At 44.2% G+C, this 21,015-nt stretch overlaps 1 protein-coding gene across 4 annotated transcripts in view; it reads right to left on the bottom strand.

Annotated features, from left to right (window-relative positions):
* Positions 1 to 21,015, bottom strand: part of DNAJB6 (DnaJ heat shock protein family (Hsp40) member B6) — a 739,852-nt gene that overhangs the window by 548,157 nt on the left and 170,680 nt on the right. For all 4 annotated transcript variants that reach the window (XM_069647974.1, XM_069647976.1, XM_069647975.1 and 1 more), the window contains exon 4: positions 17,939 to 18,001. In XM_069647974.1, the coding sequence (XP_069504075.1) occupies positions 17,939 to 18,001 (63 nt within the window). The remainder of the gene's footprint in view (positions 1 to 17,938; positions 18,002 to 21,015) is intronic.

The raw sequence follows: 21,015 nt of genomic DNA, 5'->3' as shown, positions 1-21,015 counted from the left end.
CCCCCCTACTAGTGGCTCAGAGGATCCTGAACTTTGAATCCTCAATGAAATTACTATCAATGTTAATTAGCCTACTAGCAGTCCTTCTTCACATGCCTTTTTTTGGGCTTGTAGGGAGCTGGGGTAGAACTTTGCTGGTGCCTCATGTGTGAGAACAGGTGAGCATCACCTCACAGGGACTTGCTCATCCCGACCTGGATTTAGAAGTCTAGATGGAGTCAACCTCTTCAGAGTCCACCGCCAATGCCCTTTGGCCTATGTGGCAAGCCAGACGAAGGGCTCAGACCAGTTTGACAGTTATATTTAAAATAAATAAAAAATGCTTCACTGATCCTACTTCTAAAAGGTAATTCCCTTCCTAATAAAACTAAATTAAGTTGCTAGTCTACAGTCAAAGAAATATAGTCCTTGGTACAAACATATCCACTTAACTGGCCCAACCACTTAATACAATTTAAAAGAAATCGTTTGAGTACCCTGCACTCTTGGTTCTTCATAAAGTTATCTCTGGCTGTCCCAGGACCCCCTCCTGGGTCTGGATCCAATGGTTAGAAAAATTAACAGGGAGAGGTAGGCTCTGCAGCCCAGGACCTCTACACGACGCAATCCTCCCTTTATGAGTGCATACTGTGAATATTCAATAGCAGATTTAACGGTGGAATGTGTCTGCCCCAGCTCAGCGGATTCTGGTGGATGCATCACACCTGGCATGCTGGAACATCGTGTGTCTGCTGGAGCAAACTGCCACTGGGCCTGCCTTATTCGCCTTCTTACCTGCCTGTACTGCTGGCCCGGCCGTGCAGCGCTACCGTGACTACTGCTGCCGGTGATAAACACCAATTACCAAAGGTACCTCTGGGACCCCTTGGAGTAGCTGGACCTGGCCCACCAACAATCCGGCACCACAGAATCTGCATCTGGCGGGCCGTGACTTGACCGGAGGCTCTGTATGCAGTGTTGCCTGCCATGCAGAGCTGTCCGACAGTGGGCAGCCCACTGCGATCCCGCATCAGGATTCGTCTTGGATGACTCTGTGCTCAAAGTGAACACCCGATTGGCTTGATACCGTAGCCTGGTAGGGCCGATTGCTTCTGCTGCCCCACGATACAGACACCCCAGCTATGTGGGATCCCTGCTGGAGCCCACTGGGCCCCGGCCACCCTCTACTTGATACCCACTGCCTCCAAGCCGTCCCTTGCGGTGTGAGACACGGCTGCGGCGGGGGGGGGGGCAATGGGTAAGGGGGACTAGACAGTGTTGGACAAGGAGGACAGACACTTATGTTCCGGCCCGCCTGGGCGCGGAATCTGAGACAGCCTTGGGTGGAGTAGCGGATACTCCCACACCCCATCAGCCTTCTGGTCGGCTGCATGGTTCGGTGGTTCTGTCTCAATATCAGCTTTGGGGTGATCCTGCCACAGGAGACAGAGGAGTCTTCATTCCTGGTATCCAGATACCAGAGGACTGCGATCTACAGTGAATGGGGAGGCCTGCACTTAACCAAAATTACTTTGATCGGCCTCGCTGCGGCTCCCCACACCGTTTTCTGGAATCTCCCTGTATGAGGACATTACCAGGGGCAGCCTGTGCCTCCCATCTTTCCTACTGGCTGCGGCGGATGCCGGCAGGGGCCTTGGATGTGTGCCCCGGCTCCATGACTTCACTGCCCCTGCTCCAGTGTTATGGACTACTGCCCTGCACCTGGCCCTGGATGGGTCATACCCAGTGTTCCGAGGTGCCTGGACGCATCCCTCACCTGCATCGACTGTTGAGAGTACATGCTGCATTGCAGCGACCCCCCTGTCCCTTGCGCTTATTGAGGAAGCCATGGAGCCCCCTCCCCACTTACATTGCTCAGGGGTGCCTAACCTGCTGGCTCTGGACTCATCATAGTTGCTCCCCAGGGTCCAACCTGGGGCTCGGTGCGCTTGGCATACTCAGATGACTTTGTTAACTGCCTTGCAGGCACAGATGGTTTGAGCACTCCCCGATTGGCAGTAGCAGCTTGGAACCGTGTCTGGGAGTGATCTAGCTGCTACTTGGAACACTATCCTGCACTAGCCTTAGCCTCACCCCAGTTGGAGCATCGGCTCTCTTGCCCTTTCCACACCCCGAGCCGGCCGGCTCCTAATATACAACTACTTCCACAGGGATCAGAGGTCGCAGTGGCCACTGGGCACATTTACAGGACCAATCCACAACATCTTGGGGCGACCTAGCAAGGTTGCTGTGGCCGCCATGCGCATTCCTAGTGGGGCGCGTAGCAGCCTGTTGACCCCTGTGAGCCTTCCTCTTGCATTTCCCCCCCCCCTACCCTCCTGGGATCTCTCCTGGTGAACTGCCCCGCAATCATGGCCAAGGGAGGTGGCAAGAACCAGAGCTCAATAAATATATACACTAAGGCTGCACCCAAATTCAGAGTGGAACCGAGGGGGGCAACAGCAAGCCTTTGGTGTCGTAGGAGCCAACAGAATTGCAGCGCATGATGGATTATATGCGTGAGGGATTTACTGCCCTGCACTCCAAATTAGACATGAGTGGCACCATTAGCGCTATAAAGTTTTGAATGGAGAAGACCGATGCACGTGTTGCCAAGGTCGAGACTAGAGTGGGACCAACAGAAGATGACATTACGACACAGAGGGCTGATGTTTCCTCACTCACGAGGCAGGTGGAGTCCATCAGCAGGAAATAACCTACACATCATGTGTACTGAAGAACAATCTAGACGGTCCTAGGGAGGACTTTGAAGAACATACTTTGTTAACCTTGCGCGATGCTATAATAGTGTCGAAGATCAACTACTGCGGTAGTCTCTTGGTCGGTCTCTGCAAGCAGGACATTGGCAGATTCCAGATAGTACAGAACTGGGCTGTTAGAGTTGTGGTGGGCTTGTCTCGCCACGATCCTGTTTGAGGCTAGGCGTTCGTTGCCTTGGCTACCAGTAGAAGCACGGACCAAGTTCAGGCTACTGGTCATAACCTTCAAGTGCAGGCTAGGCCTGATGCCTTCCTACTTGCAGGAGTATATCACTGAGAAGGTTAACAAGAGAGCTCTCAGGTCTAGCAAGCAGAACTATCTGTTCTTACCGAGAAGTAGAACAAAGAAAGCAGAGAATGGTGCCTTCTTTTCTGCGACCCCCAAGCTTTGGAATCAGCTCCCAGCAGCCTTAAGATTCCAGAGCTCGCTGACAGTATATAAGAAAGACTTAAAACCCCTCTTATTCTCCTAAGGCCAATCATGGTCTTTCTATTCTCCTGCCTTTGATATCTGATGGCACCCTTCATGTTTTTTGTTTGTATGTATTACTGTACGCGCCCTAATGCCTCCGAGTCCATGGTTGCGCATTACAAATAATATAAAGTAAAGCTGGTCCTAAGCCATAGCCACAATTTGCTATCGAGCGCCCTCTACGATCTCTGGCTTCCAGACCCAAGCCCGGGACCCCCCACACCCAGTTATCGGTCGGGTGTTTACCTATTGTGACAGGGTTGCTTTGCTGAGGGCCGCCAGGGCTAAGGGTGAGCTAATGTTGGGATCCAGCAGGATCCACTTATACACTGATTTTTCAATTGCAGCACAGAACGCGCGTAGGCCCTTCAACAGAAAAAATAATTAAAAGAGGCTCTGTGACCTGGGGGTCATGTATGCCATGATGTACGCGGCCAAGCTCAGGATCGAGCACACTGGGAAGGTATACTTACACAATACCAGAGGAGGCTGTGAAATTCTTGAAGGACCATTTCCCAGGATGACCCTTCTATGTCTAAATTACCCTACTAGAAGGGAAGGATAGGACAACTATGGCACACCCTAGTGAGGAAAAATATTTGTAAATAGTAAGAGTAAACTTAGATACTAGGTGTTTAGAAAAAATGCTTATCAAGTATGAGGTGCAGAGGAGAGAGGGGCAACCATGACACCTTGGTTGCACAATACAATGAAGAAAATTTAAGTTCCCAAGCCGGGATCTTACGTCCCCTGCACACTATCTAATATCTGGAATACCAGACCAACAAGTAGATATATCTAACAAGTGATTTTTCTTAATAAATTCAAGGAAGTCTGTAAATGGTAATGCATAGAAAAAGGTAATTTGTTCAAAATAATGACTTTGAATCAGATAAGGTTACAAGAAACATTCTTCATTGTTTATTCTTGATGTTGAAGCTGTGGAAGGCCCAACGCGTTTCGAGTGCTACAACACTCTTCATCAGGGGCAATAACAAAGGTTTCTAGGAAAAAATATATATATATAATATGAACATTAGGAATATATTTACACCAACAGCAATTTGTTCAACAACATTTCCAAATAACTCATTTTAGATCAAGATATGTATCACAATAACCCATGACATACAAGGATTACCTATGTAGCAGAACGTATGACATTTTAAATATACTGAGTATACACTAACCCTCAAGAGGAAGACCTGTCCCTCATTAATAACTGTAGAAACTGATGGCAAATTCACTAGGTTAATAGTATTTTCACTGTTATGATCGAATGAGGAAATATATAGAAAAAATCCTAAAAGTCAATACATTGAAGTTCTAATATGGTAAAGTGAGCAACTGTGCAACTATTTAGAGAATCTAACCTTGTGTTTTTTTAAAATAAGAGGTACTTCAAGAGAACGGGGGTGGTCTGGGACGGGAAATCCAGGACTTCGTCTAAACAAGACAGCGGGTCTTAGATGGTAAGTTCTTATCTGTAGAGATGAACATCAAAAGCGTCTATTTAGACTGTTGTATGTGACATAGTTATGATAGAATAAGTAAAGCCAGTAATGAGTCACTTACATCGGTAACGCGGTTCACCAATATCAAGGATAGCTGAGGGGAAGTGGTAGTCAATGACCGCAAAAGGTTTGGAGATTTGTTCTGGACTGGAGCGCTGAGAAAAAGTAGGTAGAGTCATGGTTGCCCCTCTCTCCTCTGCACCTCATACTTGATAAGCATTTTTTCTAAACACCTAGTATCTAAGTTTACTCTTACTATTTACAAATATTTTTCCTCACTAGGGTGTGCCATAGTTGTCCTATCCTTCCCTTCTTGCAATTGTTACCCCGTAAGGGGTTGACACCTTACCGTGGACCTGAGCACCCCAATATCTCTGAGATGTCATTTTCTAAAATCAATAGCTTAACAGACAAAGCAGCAACTACCTTAGCGTTTTCAGATGAAGAAGCCGTTAGGATCTTAGGCCTAATTAGGGATACTAGTACTGAGGCAATCAATAGAGAAAATCCAGAAATACTTATCCAACGACTTGAACGACTCATTAGGAGAGAGATCTCACAGAAACTTCATGCTACCACTTTAACCCAGTACTATAAGGCCAAGAGAATCCCGAGAGGACTAAGAGTATACCTTCGCCCGACACTTTGTAAGGACAATAAGGAGTTTGTAAAACGTTGGGAGCACATCCTTAACAAATGTTCCCTTGATCTGATATTACTTACCATAGAGGAACTCGCGAAAACACTCAATATCATCAACCAAGAGATTGAAGAAGTCTCTACACACCTCTTGAAACTCAAAACTGCATCTGAACTTCAAACAATTTTGGAAGATACCAATAATAAGCTCGATAGCTATAAACGGGATATTGAGCAACGAAAGATTCGGAAATTCCGGAGAGACATTAGACTACGCCAGAGAAATAGTATACACTTGGCAAGGCTACTATAGTAACTACAAACCAAGACCTGGTCCATCCGGAGTTCCCAGGAAACCATCTCCTGACAACAATACTGACAGCAGTGACATTACAAGTGGGGAAATAGAAGAACAACCCAGTGTAAGTTCAGCAACCCCAATCAACACCATCATAGTGACAGACAGCAGTGACCCTATCCCAAGGATAATAGATACATCCATTCCAATAATCCCGGTGCAGCCTTTTTTAGGAGACGCCCGACCAGAAGAGGGCAGAAGAAAACCACGCCAAAAAAACAAATAGACTCACCCCTGATCATTAATATCTCTTCAAGACAGTTATCTAAAACCCAGATTGATACGCTTAATCTTGGGATATCATTTATCCCCACGAACTCAACTAACCTCTTTGAAGAAGAAGTTAATCTTTTCAAGTTTTTACGCAAAATGGAACTAAAAATCTTTTTTGATAATCTGGGAGAAATAACCCCAGCTAAACAACATGATTTTCTAGAGATGAAGAACCAGAGTAACTTCCATCCGCAAATTAATAATCCACTCCTTAATCTCTTTAAAACCAAAACCACTCGTGACCTGAGAAGAATCAAATATGAGACCTCTACTCAGCAGAATATTCGGCGTCATCAACTTAAACTGATCAAAGAACTTGCCGACGACACTTCCATCACAATTAAACAAGCCGACAAAGGGGGAGCCCTTGTACTCATGGATACAAATCTATACAACACGGGTTGTCTTAAACTACTGGATGATAGACAGACTTACTTACTGCTTGATAACGATCCTACAAATGACATCAGCACCATCATCAAACAGACAATTGAAAAGGCTAGTACGATGGATTGGATTTCAGACAAAACGGAAGAATTTTTAATTAAAACTAACCCAATCATCCCAGTTTTCTATGGGTTACCTAAAATTCATAAAGATCCCAAAGACCCGCCCTTTAGACCAATTGTCGCTGGTACTGACAGTATATTTCAACCTTTGGCGGTCTACCTTGATACAGCACTGCAACCTCTGGTAAAGAAAATACCGACATACCTAAAAGACACCACACATTTTCTCCAGAGAATCAACAACTTACAGATCAGCTTTCCAGATCCTCCAATATTCTCTATGGACGTCACAAGTCTATACACTTCCCCACGATGAAGGCAAAGCGGCCCTAGAATGGTTTCTTTTACAACATGATGAAATTCAGATTCAAAAAACCTTTGCTATTGAACTTATCAACCTGATACTCTACAACAATTACTTCAGATTTAATGATAAGTACTATTTACAGATTTCAGGTACCTCTATGGGTTCGGCTGTGGCTCCGTCCTACGCAAATATCTTCATGTTCTACTTTGAGAAAACCTTTGTTTTGGATCACCCACATTGGAAACACAGAATACACTGCTGGTTAAGATATATTGACGATGTATTTGGCATTTGGAACGGCACACATCAAGAACTGACAGATTTTTGGCAATATATTAACCAATGTAACCCACGTATCAAATTCACTATGGAAAATGGCACACCACAGGTGAACTTTCTGGACGTAACAGTAGAATGGAAAAACATGGAATTAACAACACTAATGTACAGAAAACCAACTGATGTTAACAGCTCCATTCATTTCAACAGTTTTCACCCGAGACATTTAAAAGAAAACCTACCGTATAGCCAACTATTACGGGCTAAACGGATAACCTCCAACATAGAAAAACTTCAGACAGAATTTGATACTATAAGATCAAGATTTCTAGAAAGAGGTTTCCCGGAAGAAGTAGTAGCTCAAGCCATTTCCAGGACACAAGTACACACCCGTAACTTATTACTTAACAACCGAAACAAGCTCAGTCAAACCTCATCTACACATTGAAGTACTCTGCCCAGAGCTTTCAAGTCAAAAAAATCATTACTAAGAATTGGGATCTTATCAAATCGGATCCTAACCTCAACCGTCTCTTTCCAGTCCCCCCAATGCTAGCATACAAAAGAGGACGGAACTTCAGAGATATGCTAATCAAAGCTGAAAGACCTAAAATACCTACCCAAAGGACTTTGAAGCAATCAAGAAATGGCACTTTCCCGTGCCTAAATTGTCAACACTGCTCGAACATCATCAAAGGTAATTACATCAGACATCCGAACAATGGTAAAAGGATTTTCCTAAAAAACTTCGCAACCTGTGACTCCAAAAATGTCATCTACACCATTAGATGCCCCTGTGGGAAATATTATGTTGGGAAAACCAGTAGAAAAGCTAAAGAAAGATGGACTGAACATAAGTCCAAGATTCACACAAAAAATGTGAAGTCACCTGTATTCCGGCATTTTAGAGACAATAAGCATAACATATCGCAAATGAGATTTGCAATACTAGAAGTATTACACCCCCTCCAACGAGGAGGTGACTTACCCAAACCTTTGGCACAAAAAGAATTGTACTGGATTCATAGACTAGATGCAATGACCCCACTCGGTCTAAATGAAGAGTACTATTTAGGTCCATTTATTTAATTAACACCTTCACTAAATTTTCTCTTTCCATGCATCTTCATCAATGTCTCTTTAAAAAACACTTGATATGATTGTTGGTTAGAATTATCATAACCACATTATAAGATTGTGAACCAACTAACTTGGACAGTTGACATAGAAATGTTAAATGTTTTCAAAGTTCATTCATATTCAGTCATTCTGTTGACTCCATCCCGGTAATATACAATCTGTACGATTGATATTCCCTTTACTAGACTGTGAACCAAACGGGTGGGCAGAATGGCATTGGTTGGTTGCATTATAAGTATGTACCTTACCATTAGTATCAACTATTTTTATTACTACAACTATAACTACAACTCTAGTTTTCTACTTATATTATTCATGACACTTTAAATGCGTGGATGTTGATCCATATGATTTTTATAAGTTTGGCCATCTGGATTCCAGACCCTTGCACGAATTATATTAATTTCAACCATTAAGGGTTATGCACATATTGGGCATTGTTATTCCCCTAGAGGTCACATTATAACATTTCCTTCACCCCGACACTAGGTTTGTTTACATGTTGCGTCATGCACGCGTTTGCGTGATGACGTCACATTGTAAACACGCCGCGGTCTGTTTTTCTCTTTTCACTCAATTGATTAAGCTCTTATAGCCCTACGTGCCCCTTTAGAGCATCCTTCCAGAGGAGACTAATTAGATTCCATTCTGTCTAACTTGCATCCATCTGAGCCTGGAGCTCAGCGCACAGTATGACGTACCACACGCAAGCACGTGATTACGTCACACTACTAACTACTTGATAAACAGTGGAGGCACTTGCCAAGATGTCGAGCAACCCTTTTGGCAGCTGGTCTCCGTGTGTGCCGCACTGTCATACACTAGGTAAGAATTTTAAGCTTCCAATACTGGCTCAACCTAGGTTTTTTGCAACAAAGCTTTCGAACACCCTGTTCACTTTTTGTGTCCATTACTGAGACTCTACCTACTTTTTCTCAGCGCTCCAGTCCAGAACAAATCTCCAAACCTTTTGCGGTCATTGACTACCACTTCCCCTCAGCTATCCTTGATATTGGTCAACCGCGTTACCGCTGTAAGTGACTCATTACTGGCTTTACCTATTCTATCATAACTATGTCACATACAACAGTCTAAATAGACGCTTTTGATGTTCATCTCTACAGATAAGGACTTACCATCTAAGACCCGCTGTCTTGTTTAGACGAAGGCCTGGATTTCCCGTCCCAGACCACCCCCGTTCTCTTGAAGTACCTCTTATTTTAAAAAAACACAAGGTTAGATTCTCTAAATAGTTGCACAGTTGCTCACTTTACCATATTAGAACTTCAATGTATTGACTTTTAGGATTTTTTCTATATATTTCCTCATTCGATCATAACAGTGAAAATACTATTAACCTAGTGAATTTGCCATCAGTTTCTACAGTTAATGAGGGACAGGTCTTCCTCTTGAGGGTTAGTGTATACTCAGTATATTTAAAATGTCATACGTTCTGCTACATAGGTAATCCTTGTATGTCATGGGTTATTGTGATACATATCTTGATCTAAAATGAGTTATTTGGAAATGTTGTTGAACAAATTGCTGTTGGTGTAAATATATTCCTAATGTTCATATTATATATATATATTTTTTTTCCTAGAAACCTTTGTTATTGCCCCTGATGAAGAGTGTTGTAGCACTCGAAACGCGTTGGGCCTTCCACAGCTTCAACATCAAGAATAAACAATGAAGAATGTTTCTTGTAACCTTATCTGATTCAAAGTCATTATTTTGAACAAATTACCTTTTTCTATGCATTACCATTTACAGACTTCCTTGAATTTATTAAGAAAAATCAATTGTTAGATATATCTACTTTTTGGTCTGGTATTCGAGATATTAGATAGTGTGCAGGGGACGTAAGATCCCGGCTTGGGAACTTAAATTTTCTAAATTACCCTACTATTCAGTGTGAGAGTCTGTTGGGAATTGGTTCTGTAATTTATTGCGGGGCTACCGTTTGTAAAATATACTTGTTAAAGTTCTACTACAACTTGGTCTTATTGTGTTGTAGGTAGGGCTTTATCCAGTGTGCAGCCCCCCACGCAAAGCTGCAACGATGTTTAGGTAGGTGGGCTTGGGGGTGGAGGGTGTGGGGTATTCATGCCTCTGGAATAGGGATGGGGGTTTTAGGGGGGTAGAATCAAAGTGTGCTTGACATGCCGGTTAGGTTAATGGTGCGGCAGCATCCCTAAGGTGCAAGGTCTGCAGGATACTTTAACTCTGCACACTCTGTGCTTGCGACCAGCTTAGAGTGCAGATAAGGTGGTGGATAACACATTGGGCTTGATGAGATGGAACGTGCAGGATTTTGGGAAATCCTGTTAAGATGTGCAAACTCCAACTGTATGTTGAACAGCATGGGATTCGGGTTCTCTTTATGCAGGAGATTCACACCCTGGCAAGAGGGTGTGATATGTTCGCAAAATCCTGGGTGACACAATGATACTACATGGCCTACTCCTCTCAAAGCCGTAGGGTAATGAACGATTCATAGAACTGTTCCGTATGTACACAAATCACAGACCTGATGGGCCGCTACACATGGGGTACTATTGGGCCAACAGGAAATGGTCATGATGAACATATTGGTCCAAACATCGACGACCCAGACTTTAACTCCCAGGTCACGACCTGTTGGCATTGTATCCTCGAGTGCCCTTACGGTTTGGGGGGGTGGGGGTGAGGAGGTGGGGTGGAGATTTTTACACTATTCTGGATATCAAACTTGATAGATCTGGGTGTGGGCTGCCCGCCAACTATCCAGGGCTGCCCGTGCAATAATTGATGGGCAGACTAGGTCTGGTGGACACTTGGCAGCTACTGCACCCTTCTACTCGTGCATATTCCTTTTACTCCACGGTCCATGACTCGCACTCACGTATCGACAGGTGGTTGATTTCTGATAACCTCACCTGCAACATTAAAGGAGCTGGCATTTCGCCCAGAACCTTTTCAGACCATTCTCCTGTTACATTGTCATTTGTATTGGAGGCGACGGCCAGAGAGACTGCCCTTGAGGAAGCGACTGGTGATGGCTGATCTGGTGTTCGTGGGGGAGATGGAGAAATGCGTTGAGTACTTAATTATCAAAACGGGCTTGGTTGAGGCCCAAGCTACCTTATGGGATGCCTTTAAGGCATATATCTGAGGCATGTCCATGGCTAAGGAGACTGGCTTGCTCAAAGTGATTCATCAGAATATCAAAGCATGCAAATCCTTGCCAACTCGAGACACAATATGCACCAGCTTTGGCACCAGTCAGGCTCTGCGGCATCAAAAAGGAGCTGGACAGCTTCAGAGAATACACAGACAGAGAACGGAAGTTCGTAATGACCCTGGAATGGCGAGGAGTTATGGCGAGGGTGAGCGCCCCGGCAGATATCTGCCTAGACTGGTGCAGCTTGAGAGGGGAAGACAACACAAACCGTCAATCCATGATGGGTCCAGGGCTCTGGTACACACGACGGCCTATGTAAACCGGGTGTTTCACTCATTCTATGCTTCACTCTACGCAAACTCTAATGAATGCTCTGTCCCAGAGGTGGAATCCTTCCTAGAGGAATTGCCACTCTATTCTGTCGGACAAGGTGAAGGAGACACTGGATGGCCTGATGTCCAGGGACGTAATTAAATTGGCTATTGATGCTCTCCCAACCGGTAAAGAACCTGGCCACCACAGTCTGACAGAATTTTATAAAACACTTCATATCTCTCCTTGTCCCACAACTGGCCACTCTATGGGATGAGGCATGCAGACTAGGGGTTCTGCCTCCTACATTACGAGAGGCAGTCATAATAGTATTGCTCAAGCCCGACAAGCCGCCACGAGCTATGTATCATATCGGCCTCTGTCATTAAACAACTTTGATGTTATGATATTCTCTAAGGTATCGGCCCTCCGGCTCGCCCTGTATTGTTAATACACAGTACACCCGGACCAGTCAGCTTTTGTTCCTAGCCGCTCCACGTTAGGCAAAGTTTGTATGCAGTACCCTTTGGGAAGTGCGCCAGGGGACCACTCCGGTGGTGATACACTACACAAAACTATGGCTACAGGTGTAAGAAACCAAACCTTTGGTATAAGTCTGTACTACACAGTTTTGGTAGCGTGTTGAGCAGCCAGGCTTATCTCAAGAGAAGAAATGTGAGCATTAATGATGTTACACAGAGGTCTACAATCACAGGTGTTCAAATAAACTCAACTCAATGTTTCTTGGTTAAATACTTATTAATTCATTAAACAGTCATTTATGAAACATTCAATAGAAGGAGGCAATCATATAATAAACACAAATAGACTTCAATACTGTACACTTGAAGTTTCTGAATCAGTAAGACCCCATTGGGGATGGCCCACAGACAACCTACAACCACAGGTAACTTTGGTAACAAGGGTGCTGGGGACATGAATATCCTACTGTTGTCATGCAGAATACTTTTCAAGAGGAGTAAAAGGCAAAGGTTATCAGAAGAGTCAATTCAATTGAATAGGCTAGGCCGAAGTCAATGGGCTAAAATTTTGGATAGTATAAAGCAGTTCTGCACTGGGACAGTCAAAGACTCGTAACTGGCAAACTTCAATTTTGGTGGCTGTAAGCAAAGCACACAAACTGGTGTCCCTCTCTCTGGTTCTACGGTTTCCTGCGCAACTCCGAGGAAATTCAACCAGCTCCGAGATAGGTGTCCAGGTGGCTTATTTTTGAGTTGATTGGTCCCACCAACTCAAGGGGATAAGTCGTCCTTCCAGGGGCTTCTCTGTCGATTAGAACTATGCAAGTAGGCACTACAGCAGGGTTTCACCAGGCAAACCAACGGTCCAGGAGTTGCAGAAGGCGTCTTCAAGCTCTTCTTCGGTTCCTTCGTCCAGCGGTCAACTCTGCCTTCCAAGCCAAGAGACTCGCCTTTTATTCAGTTCTCTCCCATTCATTCCAGCCTAGCTGTCACTCACTCATCAGGGTGGCTGTCCTTGCCGGACAGTCAGCCAGCCAATCACCACAGAGTGCATTTGGGTCTCCTAGGAGACTAAGCACAGAGTTTCGGGCACCTCCATCACTTCCTGCCTACCCCAGACACTCGGGGACTAGAGGCGGTCTTCACTCCTGAAACCTGCCAAAGGCGAATGAACAAAGACCAAACCTGGTTTGGTGCGCAGAGAAACACTCGAGAAGAACCTTTCCAAAAAGAAATGGCAAAAAAAGACCGGGACCCGTTTTAAAAAAGGAGGCTTAGGCGCCATCTTGAAAAACATGGCTCCCGCGATTTAACGTTACCGGAGCTACGAATAGTTTGCGGTCAGGAAAAATCAATGTAGTTCATTGTAAAATCCCTGCCACCAGCCATTCTGAGAGGAAAGGGTAGCATTTGACTGCTACATGAGTATCTAGACACAGGGGATATCAAGTAACCCTCCCAGCACTCTATTGTAAGCTAGGGTGTGCTGGGTCTAGGAATTTAAAAAGACTAGTAAAGTCAATTTCACTTTACTTAGTCTTGGAAACAGTAGTTTATCCCAGAGAAGGTATTTTAACCTGAAGCGCTTCCCTGCGTCACTGCACTGAAGGTACTTAGTAAACATTGTAAAAGATGATGCCTATGAAGTTGGTTAGACTCCATAACCAAAGAAAACACAGAGGTAAAACGCATCAAAATACGAGAGTGGGAAAAAGGCTCACAATCTCCAGGTAAAAACAACCAAGTCTTCAAAATCCAGCAAAGTTGCTGGGGGTCTATAAGGGGAAGGGAATTAGCACATTCTTGGGAATTCTCCCCAACACTCCACTGCTTTAAACCAGAGAAGCTGCTTCAATATTCAGGCCCAGATAGGCCCAGGTGTGCAGGCTGTGGCGGCTACACTTGATACCCAGAAGGCCTTCAACTCCGACATTTTCTGTGGGCAGTGTTTGAGAGGTGCAACTTCAGTGCAACTTCAGTGCGCGCTTTATATCCTGGGTAAGGTTGCTCTATACACTTCCAAATGCCAGGGACTGAACTAATGGGCGGCTCTCCGATCCCATTTCCATCTGCAGGGGGACTCGGCAGGGCTGCCCGTTCTCACCAATGATCTTTGCTGTCGTGATGGAGCCTCTCGCCAACTTAATCCGACACACAGGGGGATTAGATTGAAGGGTGCACCGGAGATCAGGTCTCTATATGCGGATGATGCTTTATTGTTCGTGTGTGGCCCGGAGACTCATCTAGCACCGATCGTACAGGATATCCTGGCCTTTGGCACCCTGTCTAGCCTGAAAAGTAACTGCGCTAAATCCGAGCTCTTCCCACTGAGACTCTACTGCTGCGCCCCGAGATCTCATGCGATTCACATGGGCACCTCAAGGAGGATAAATGTGTGTCATTGTGACACAGCAACCAGCCTTTTTGTATGACTGCAATTATGGCAGATACACGCTCCAGCTCTCGCACAAGCTGCGTAACTGCACAAAACTTCCCCTTACTATTGCTGGCAGAATGGCATTCCTGAAAATGGTCATGCTGCCCAAGCTGCTGTATTTCTCGAATGTCCCAATTTGGCCAGGCGCCAAGCTCTTTCACACACTGAGAAGCGAAAAACAATTATGTGGCACGACTCAAGTGGGAAACGTTGACTAGGCCACAGATTTTGTGAAGTATTGGATCGCTACTCAGGCATTTGCAGTGTACTGGTTTGACTTGCCAGAGCCCACATGAAGGCTGCCTTCCAGTTGGCTGCAGTGTGCTTGTCTGAGACATGCGATCCTAGCTACATGGGCAGAATTCCAACACTACCCCCAGAGGATCCCCTGCTTGGCCTGGTGATTGAGGGCTACTCTGCTCACAGCCGGGTAACCAGAACATAGAAGTTGCTGCAAGACCGTGTATGGCCTGGGGTACAGACTTGGGTATGGATATCACAGATGAAGATTGGGAGACTATGTGCTCGAGGAACTGTGCTGTGTCGTTTAACTCCAGATTCCGCCTAATAAAATTTAAACTGTTACACAGGTTACACTACACTCCAGCCAGGCTTAGTTTATTTTCACCACGGTGCTCAACCCTGTGTGCAAGGTGCAACTCAGAAGGTGCTGGCTATCTACATATGATATGGGACGGTTTGAAATTACAAGAGTCTGGGGTGGGGTATGCAATACAGTATCTGAAATGTTTGCTTACACAGGTGTGCCTAGCCCTTGGACCTGCCTATTTCACAGGTTTGAGGGGATCCAGCCAGGTTACCACAGATTGGCTAGTTTATGTATGATTCTTGCTGTGCAAAGTATTCTCTTCTCATGGTTGCGGCCCTCATGCCCCACTGTGTAGAAGTGGCTATAGGCCACTACATGGGCATCCAATCAGGAGCAGCTGGCGATCAATCCATCCCATCCAGAGCAAACCTGTTCACATGTGGCCTCCCTTCTGCAATTACTTGCAGCAGTTGCATGATAACGTGCCTGATGCCGTGGACTTGAATAGCTGATTGTGAAGCGACTCGATAGTTGTACATGCTCTGGAGTCTAGCCCGCATTGTAATGGAAATGTCCGACCACCCATGATGGTAAAATTCAGATGCATGTTGTATATCGCCGTCAGATGCTGCCAATTCGATAAAGTTTAAAAAGAAATAATAAACAAAAGTTCCTCCTTCAAAAAAAAGTTCCTGGAACAAAAACAAAAACAAAAAATGATATCTACATTTCTTTAGGTGGAGGCAGTGCTCCAGATACAATTTGAAGTTGGGAGTAAAATGATCTTTATGGGAGTAAAAATGTAAGTCCAATTCCCAATGAGAGTATTTTATAAGTAAAAATATAATTTAACTGATAAACAGAAATGTCTTTGTAAGATTTAGTTTTTTGCACCGTTATTCATGCACATTAAAAGATACACGTTTACTTCTATTTTAACTGCCTGATTGTAAGTTTCTTCCTGTGGTACTACTGGTCCAAACATATTCATGAAGCTGTGGGGTGCAAGATTCTTCTTGTCTTCTTCGCATTTTTTGTTGGGAGTATTTGTACTCCCCATTTTTATTTTTGTGGCGCATATGCCAATTTTTAAGAGTAAGAATCTGATAATCTTATCTGTAGGGCTGGGTGGAGGGATATGTCCTTGATTGATCTTCCAACACTTGGGCCAACTTTCAGGTGTCTGTTCTCCCACGATGCATGCTTTTCACTCTGCTTACTGTGACCCTGTGGCTCCTGACCCAATATCTCAGTTCTTTAGGGTTCCTATGACCACCCCCTTACAAATTCTGCTTCTCCTAGGTTTTCTTAGTTCCCTGTGGCCCTTTGAGGTTAATGACTCTCGGGTTCCCGTAAAAAAACTTTTTCCTGGTCTCGTTCACCCTCTTCCTTCAGGTGCCTGTGATCTCTTCCCTCCGACCTAGTCAGTTCCTCTCCCTCCCTCCCTTTGTCCCTATACTCCGTTTGCAGATTCCGGGCCTGCCATGTCCTGTAACATGGTAGCACCCCCAGATTGGATTTGCTTTACATAGCCTCTGCTTCGCCAGCCTTTTGTGCTTCTTTTCTTGAGGTGTGGCGTCCTCTCTCTAGCGTTCACCTCCTTCCGTTGCTGCAGCCAGCTGCGCTGGTCTGCGTGACCATTCCCTATGCTGGCTCAGCTCTGTATTGGGCTTCTCCTCCTTCATTCAAGGATTGCTGGCCCTTTATTCTTGCTCCGGTGTCCAGAAGGGGCGTTTTGTTCAGCACAGGTTGTCAAGCACATGGAAAGTTCAGCGTTACCTTGAGCCAAAGGCAGTTGTATTGTCAGTATTTCTTACACCCATGTATGCAGATATTTCGGTCTAGGGAGTTCTCCATGGGAATGGGAGTCGCTCCCAGTGAGGTCTCCCTTTCCCCAAAACCCCCCAAGGAGGGTTTTACTGAGCAAGCTCACCTGCATAGCCTCAAAGAGGGTGGGATCCGCTAGGGAAGTCACCAGATTAGTCACACCTCATGCTCCTCTGCAACATCTATTGGTACATACTGTACTGAGACATCAGCCTGATCTTATCGGCATACTCTGCTCAGAATTTCCCTTTCTCTACTTTGTGTCTTAGCCAGAAACCTTGAAGGCCTGCCACTTGTTCACTGTAGAACAATCACCTTAGGTCTGTCCAACCACAAACGTAGGATTGTACTTCAGGCAGCATTTAAAACGGGTCTTTCCACGAATCCCAGACACAAAAGTAAAATTGGCACAAACCAAACGTTTAAAACTGTTGCATCTCATAATGCCCACCCCAGAGAGTCATTGAAAAAAAGAAACCCATGACCAAACCAATGGTGCAAATACTAAGCTTTGGAGGGCAAAAACTGGAAGGAGTAGTGTGAGTGGCATGGACACACCACACAGGTGTCATTAGAGGAACTGCGGCGTGAACACATAATTAGGTTTGAAATACAAGTTGTAATACTCCAGGCCCAACACATACAAGGCAGACTAAGCATGGCATGAATATCTAATACAGATTTCACAAGCTGCCCAAATGCATAGCTACATATGAATTAAGCTTCGATTCTGAGCAAATATCAATCTGCACCTTGTGGAAAACAAGTAAAATATTGGTTTATAATGAAAATTCCATCCACAAGATATTACTGAAAAATGCAAACCAATTTATAATACTTAAGATGTTCTATTTCTCATGCAATCAAATTACGAATTTGGAACCAAAAGAATAGCCTTCTATTTGGATGTTACTTACCACCACCGCCACCTCCACTTAAACCTTCTTTTCCATATTTATCATAAATATCACGTTTTTTGGCTGTAAAAAATAAAGTATAATTAGAAAGGTGTACTTGTACTATACTAAAAATCTGTCATCCTTTTAGGGTGCAACAATCTTGTTACAGGAAAGGCTGAAATTATTGCATTTGGTTTCACTGGTAAGCTTGCGCGGTCTTTAAAGCAAAGTCACATAGCTCGGTACAGTAGTTCTGAAGCAAATGATTTAGAGCCACACCCCCCCCCCCACCGACATGAAGAATGTTAGCCATTTCTCTCCACCAGGTAAGATGCTGTTTTCTTTTTATTTAATAAAGAGGTCATTCTTTTGTAAATTTCAAAAAGAATAGAATACGGCCCCATTGGAGTCCTCAGGGCAACAAAGGTACTCGGTCACACATTTCCAAGGAGTTCAGTACTGGGGCTCACAGTATTATTAGCATCAGGGAAGTCATCGTCATTTAATTTTTTCCATTTCATGTTTTCCAATCACGTGCACATTTCATATCAGCAGAGGCCTGTCATTATTGTCAAAAGCTGTAACAATTGTAACTGTGAGCAACTACAAACTAAGCAGCGGCCTTTGTATTCCTAAGTGTTTTGTTTAGTTGTACTAAGTATCCTAAAGCATCTCTACTGTTAAATAAATCTATATTTTAACATAAATGTGTGCGTTTGTGTTTCTTTGATGTGCATTACTAACTAGGTTCCGTGTACTTACATACAGTTCACAGCTTCCTCTTATAAGCTAGACTGCTCTGCCACTCTACCAAGGTTCCATGATTAGTACAGACTGATACTAAGAGTTGGGGGATCTACAAACCATTGGGATAGTTTTGTAAAGTCTACCTCACAGTGGACTTTGAGAAAACTTAACAGACACAAACTGCATTAGTTAAGTAAACTGTTAACTATATTAAAATATTGGATGAGATCATGGGGAACTTGGACACTTCCTGGAATAAGTAAGCTATGTATACGGCTGATCGTGCTGCAATGTCTGGTTCGTAAAGCAATGGTTAAACATTGATTCGAGGCCCATAAGACCACGCTGTTAAGTTCTAGCATCAAGTGCAGTAGTGCCGGTAAACAAAGCATGAAGTATCTGCTCTTAAGTATTGGCAAAATTGTTTTAGCTAGAAAAAGGATCAGCCCAAAACAAGAGATTACAAATCTGCACTGAATTTTGGGAAGCCAGTCCAAATAGATCTATCCAGAGGTAACAGCTGCATGGGCTCCGTTGCATGCCTTTATAAGTTCATGATCTTCCCTTTCAGACAAGACCGGAGGCAACATTATGCTAGACTACCTTTTAATTCTGCAACTCACAGAACTTCAAAACTTAATGTATTCAACATTTTTTTCGTTGGGGGGGGGGGGGCTTAAAATCATGCACTACAAATCCTTCTTGTAGTCCTGGGGCCTCTCATCTCCCCACCACCCACCGTCTGCAATCATAGTCCCTTCACATCTCATATCCTGTCTGGGTACTTTCCTCTTTCTTTTTGCTGCTCCCACAGAGATAAGTTGGAGGGCCAGGGGGGTGGGGTTTTCGGGAGAATTCTCAGAAATGTGCCAATTCCTCTCCACCTTAGAAACAGGCCCCCAGCAACTTTGCTGGATTTTAGGACTTAATTTTTTACCCGGAGAGAGCGAGACACTTTTTCCCCCCACTCTCTCATGAATTTTTTTTTTTAATGTTTTTTTTCCAAACTTTATTTCTTATTTTCAACAAGTAAGAAACATATAAAGTACAAAGCAAATGTTACTAGGCCAACAGGCTATCATCCAGGTAACAACATAAACCTGAATCAAAGAAAACAACCTCGAAATTCATATTAACCGCAACACATTTAAAAACGTAGCCATGAGCGGTGGCCTGACATTCCCAAACATAACAGACAACACAAAACAAGAGAACATAACACCACAAGCACCCTCCCCCAAAACGTATCCATAAAACAAAATGCAAACCCATTCTATTACACAATTCCGATCAAGATGGTTTACCCATAAAAATCATTGAAATTCCCCCATTGTTCATCATAACGTGCTTCTTTGCATTGCTTATAAAACATAGTCTTCTCATATTTAGATAGAACTTGCACATCTAAAATCCAATCCTCTTCTGTTGGTTTCTTTCTTGTATTCCAGACCTTTAATTACCTGTTTAGTAGCTACTAACAGAACTTTGGCAATCCAACACGATATTACCCAATCATATTACCCATGAATTTTAATGAGATTGTGAACACCGTTTCTTTTGGTTGTGGAGTCTGACAAATTCCATTAGCATCATATTTTACATTGCGTCACACAGCGCCTTCAGTGCAGTGGCAAAGGGAAGTCTTTCAGACATCCCAAAGGTTTAAATACCTTCTCTTGGATAAACTACTGTTTCCAAGAGCAGTAAAGTGAAATTGACTTTACTTACATTTGCAACTTTCTAGACCCAGCACACACTATCATACAATAGGGTGCTGGAGGGGTTACTTAGTATCTTCTTTGTCTAGCTTCTCATATAACAATTTTATGTTACCCTTTCCTCACTGAATGGGTGGCAGTGGCTTACTACCGTGGTGTGCTTTTACCTCGAGCTGCGTTTCGCAGCTGCAGTTAAACACTAAAGGGTTCAATTTTTTGTGGCAAGGTCTTTCTTGAGATTTATTCTGCGTGCCAAACCAGGTTTGGCCCCCTTTGTTAGTTGTGTCTTTGGCGGGATTCACGAGTGAAGCCCGCCTCTGGCACCAGGGTGTCTGGCAGCCGCAGGAAGCGAGGGAGGTGCCCAGAACTCCCGGTGCGTATTCTCCAAGGAGACAGGAATGCACTCTTGGGTGATTGGCTGGCTGGCCTTCCAATAAGGACAGCCACCTTGCTGGGTGACTGACAGCTAGGCTGGAATGAATGGGAGAAACCTGCATAAAAAGGCGAGGCTTTTTGGCTTGGAAGGCAGATTTGATCACTGGATGAAGGAATCCGAAGAAGAACTTGGGAGGGACCGTTGGTTTGCCCGGTGAAGTCCTGCTGCTGTGCTGATGCTCAGAATTTGCATCG

Source organism: Ambystoma mexicanum, chromosome 2q, assembly GCF_040938575.1.
Source record: "Ambystoma mexicanum isolate Mex_15411 chromosome 2q, UKY_AmexF1_1, whole genome shotgun sequence".
In the NCBI taxonomy this organism is placed as follows: domain Eukaryota; kingdom Metazoa; phylum Chordata; class Amphibia; order Caudata; family Ambystomatidae; genus Ambystoma; species Ambystoma mexicanum.
Note: the sequence above shows the minus strand (reverse complement) of the source record. Positions and strands in the feature narration are given on the sequence as shown.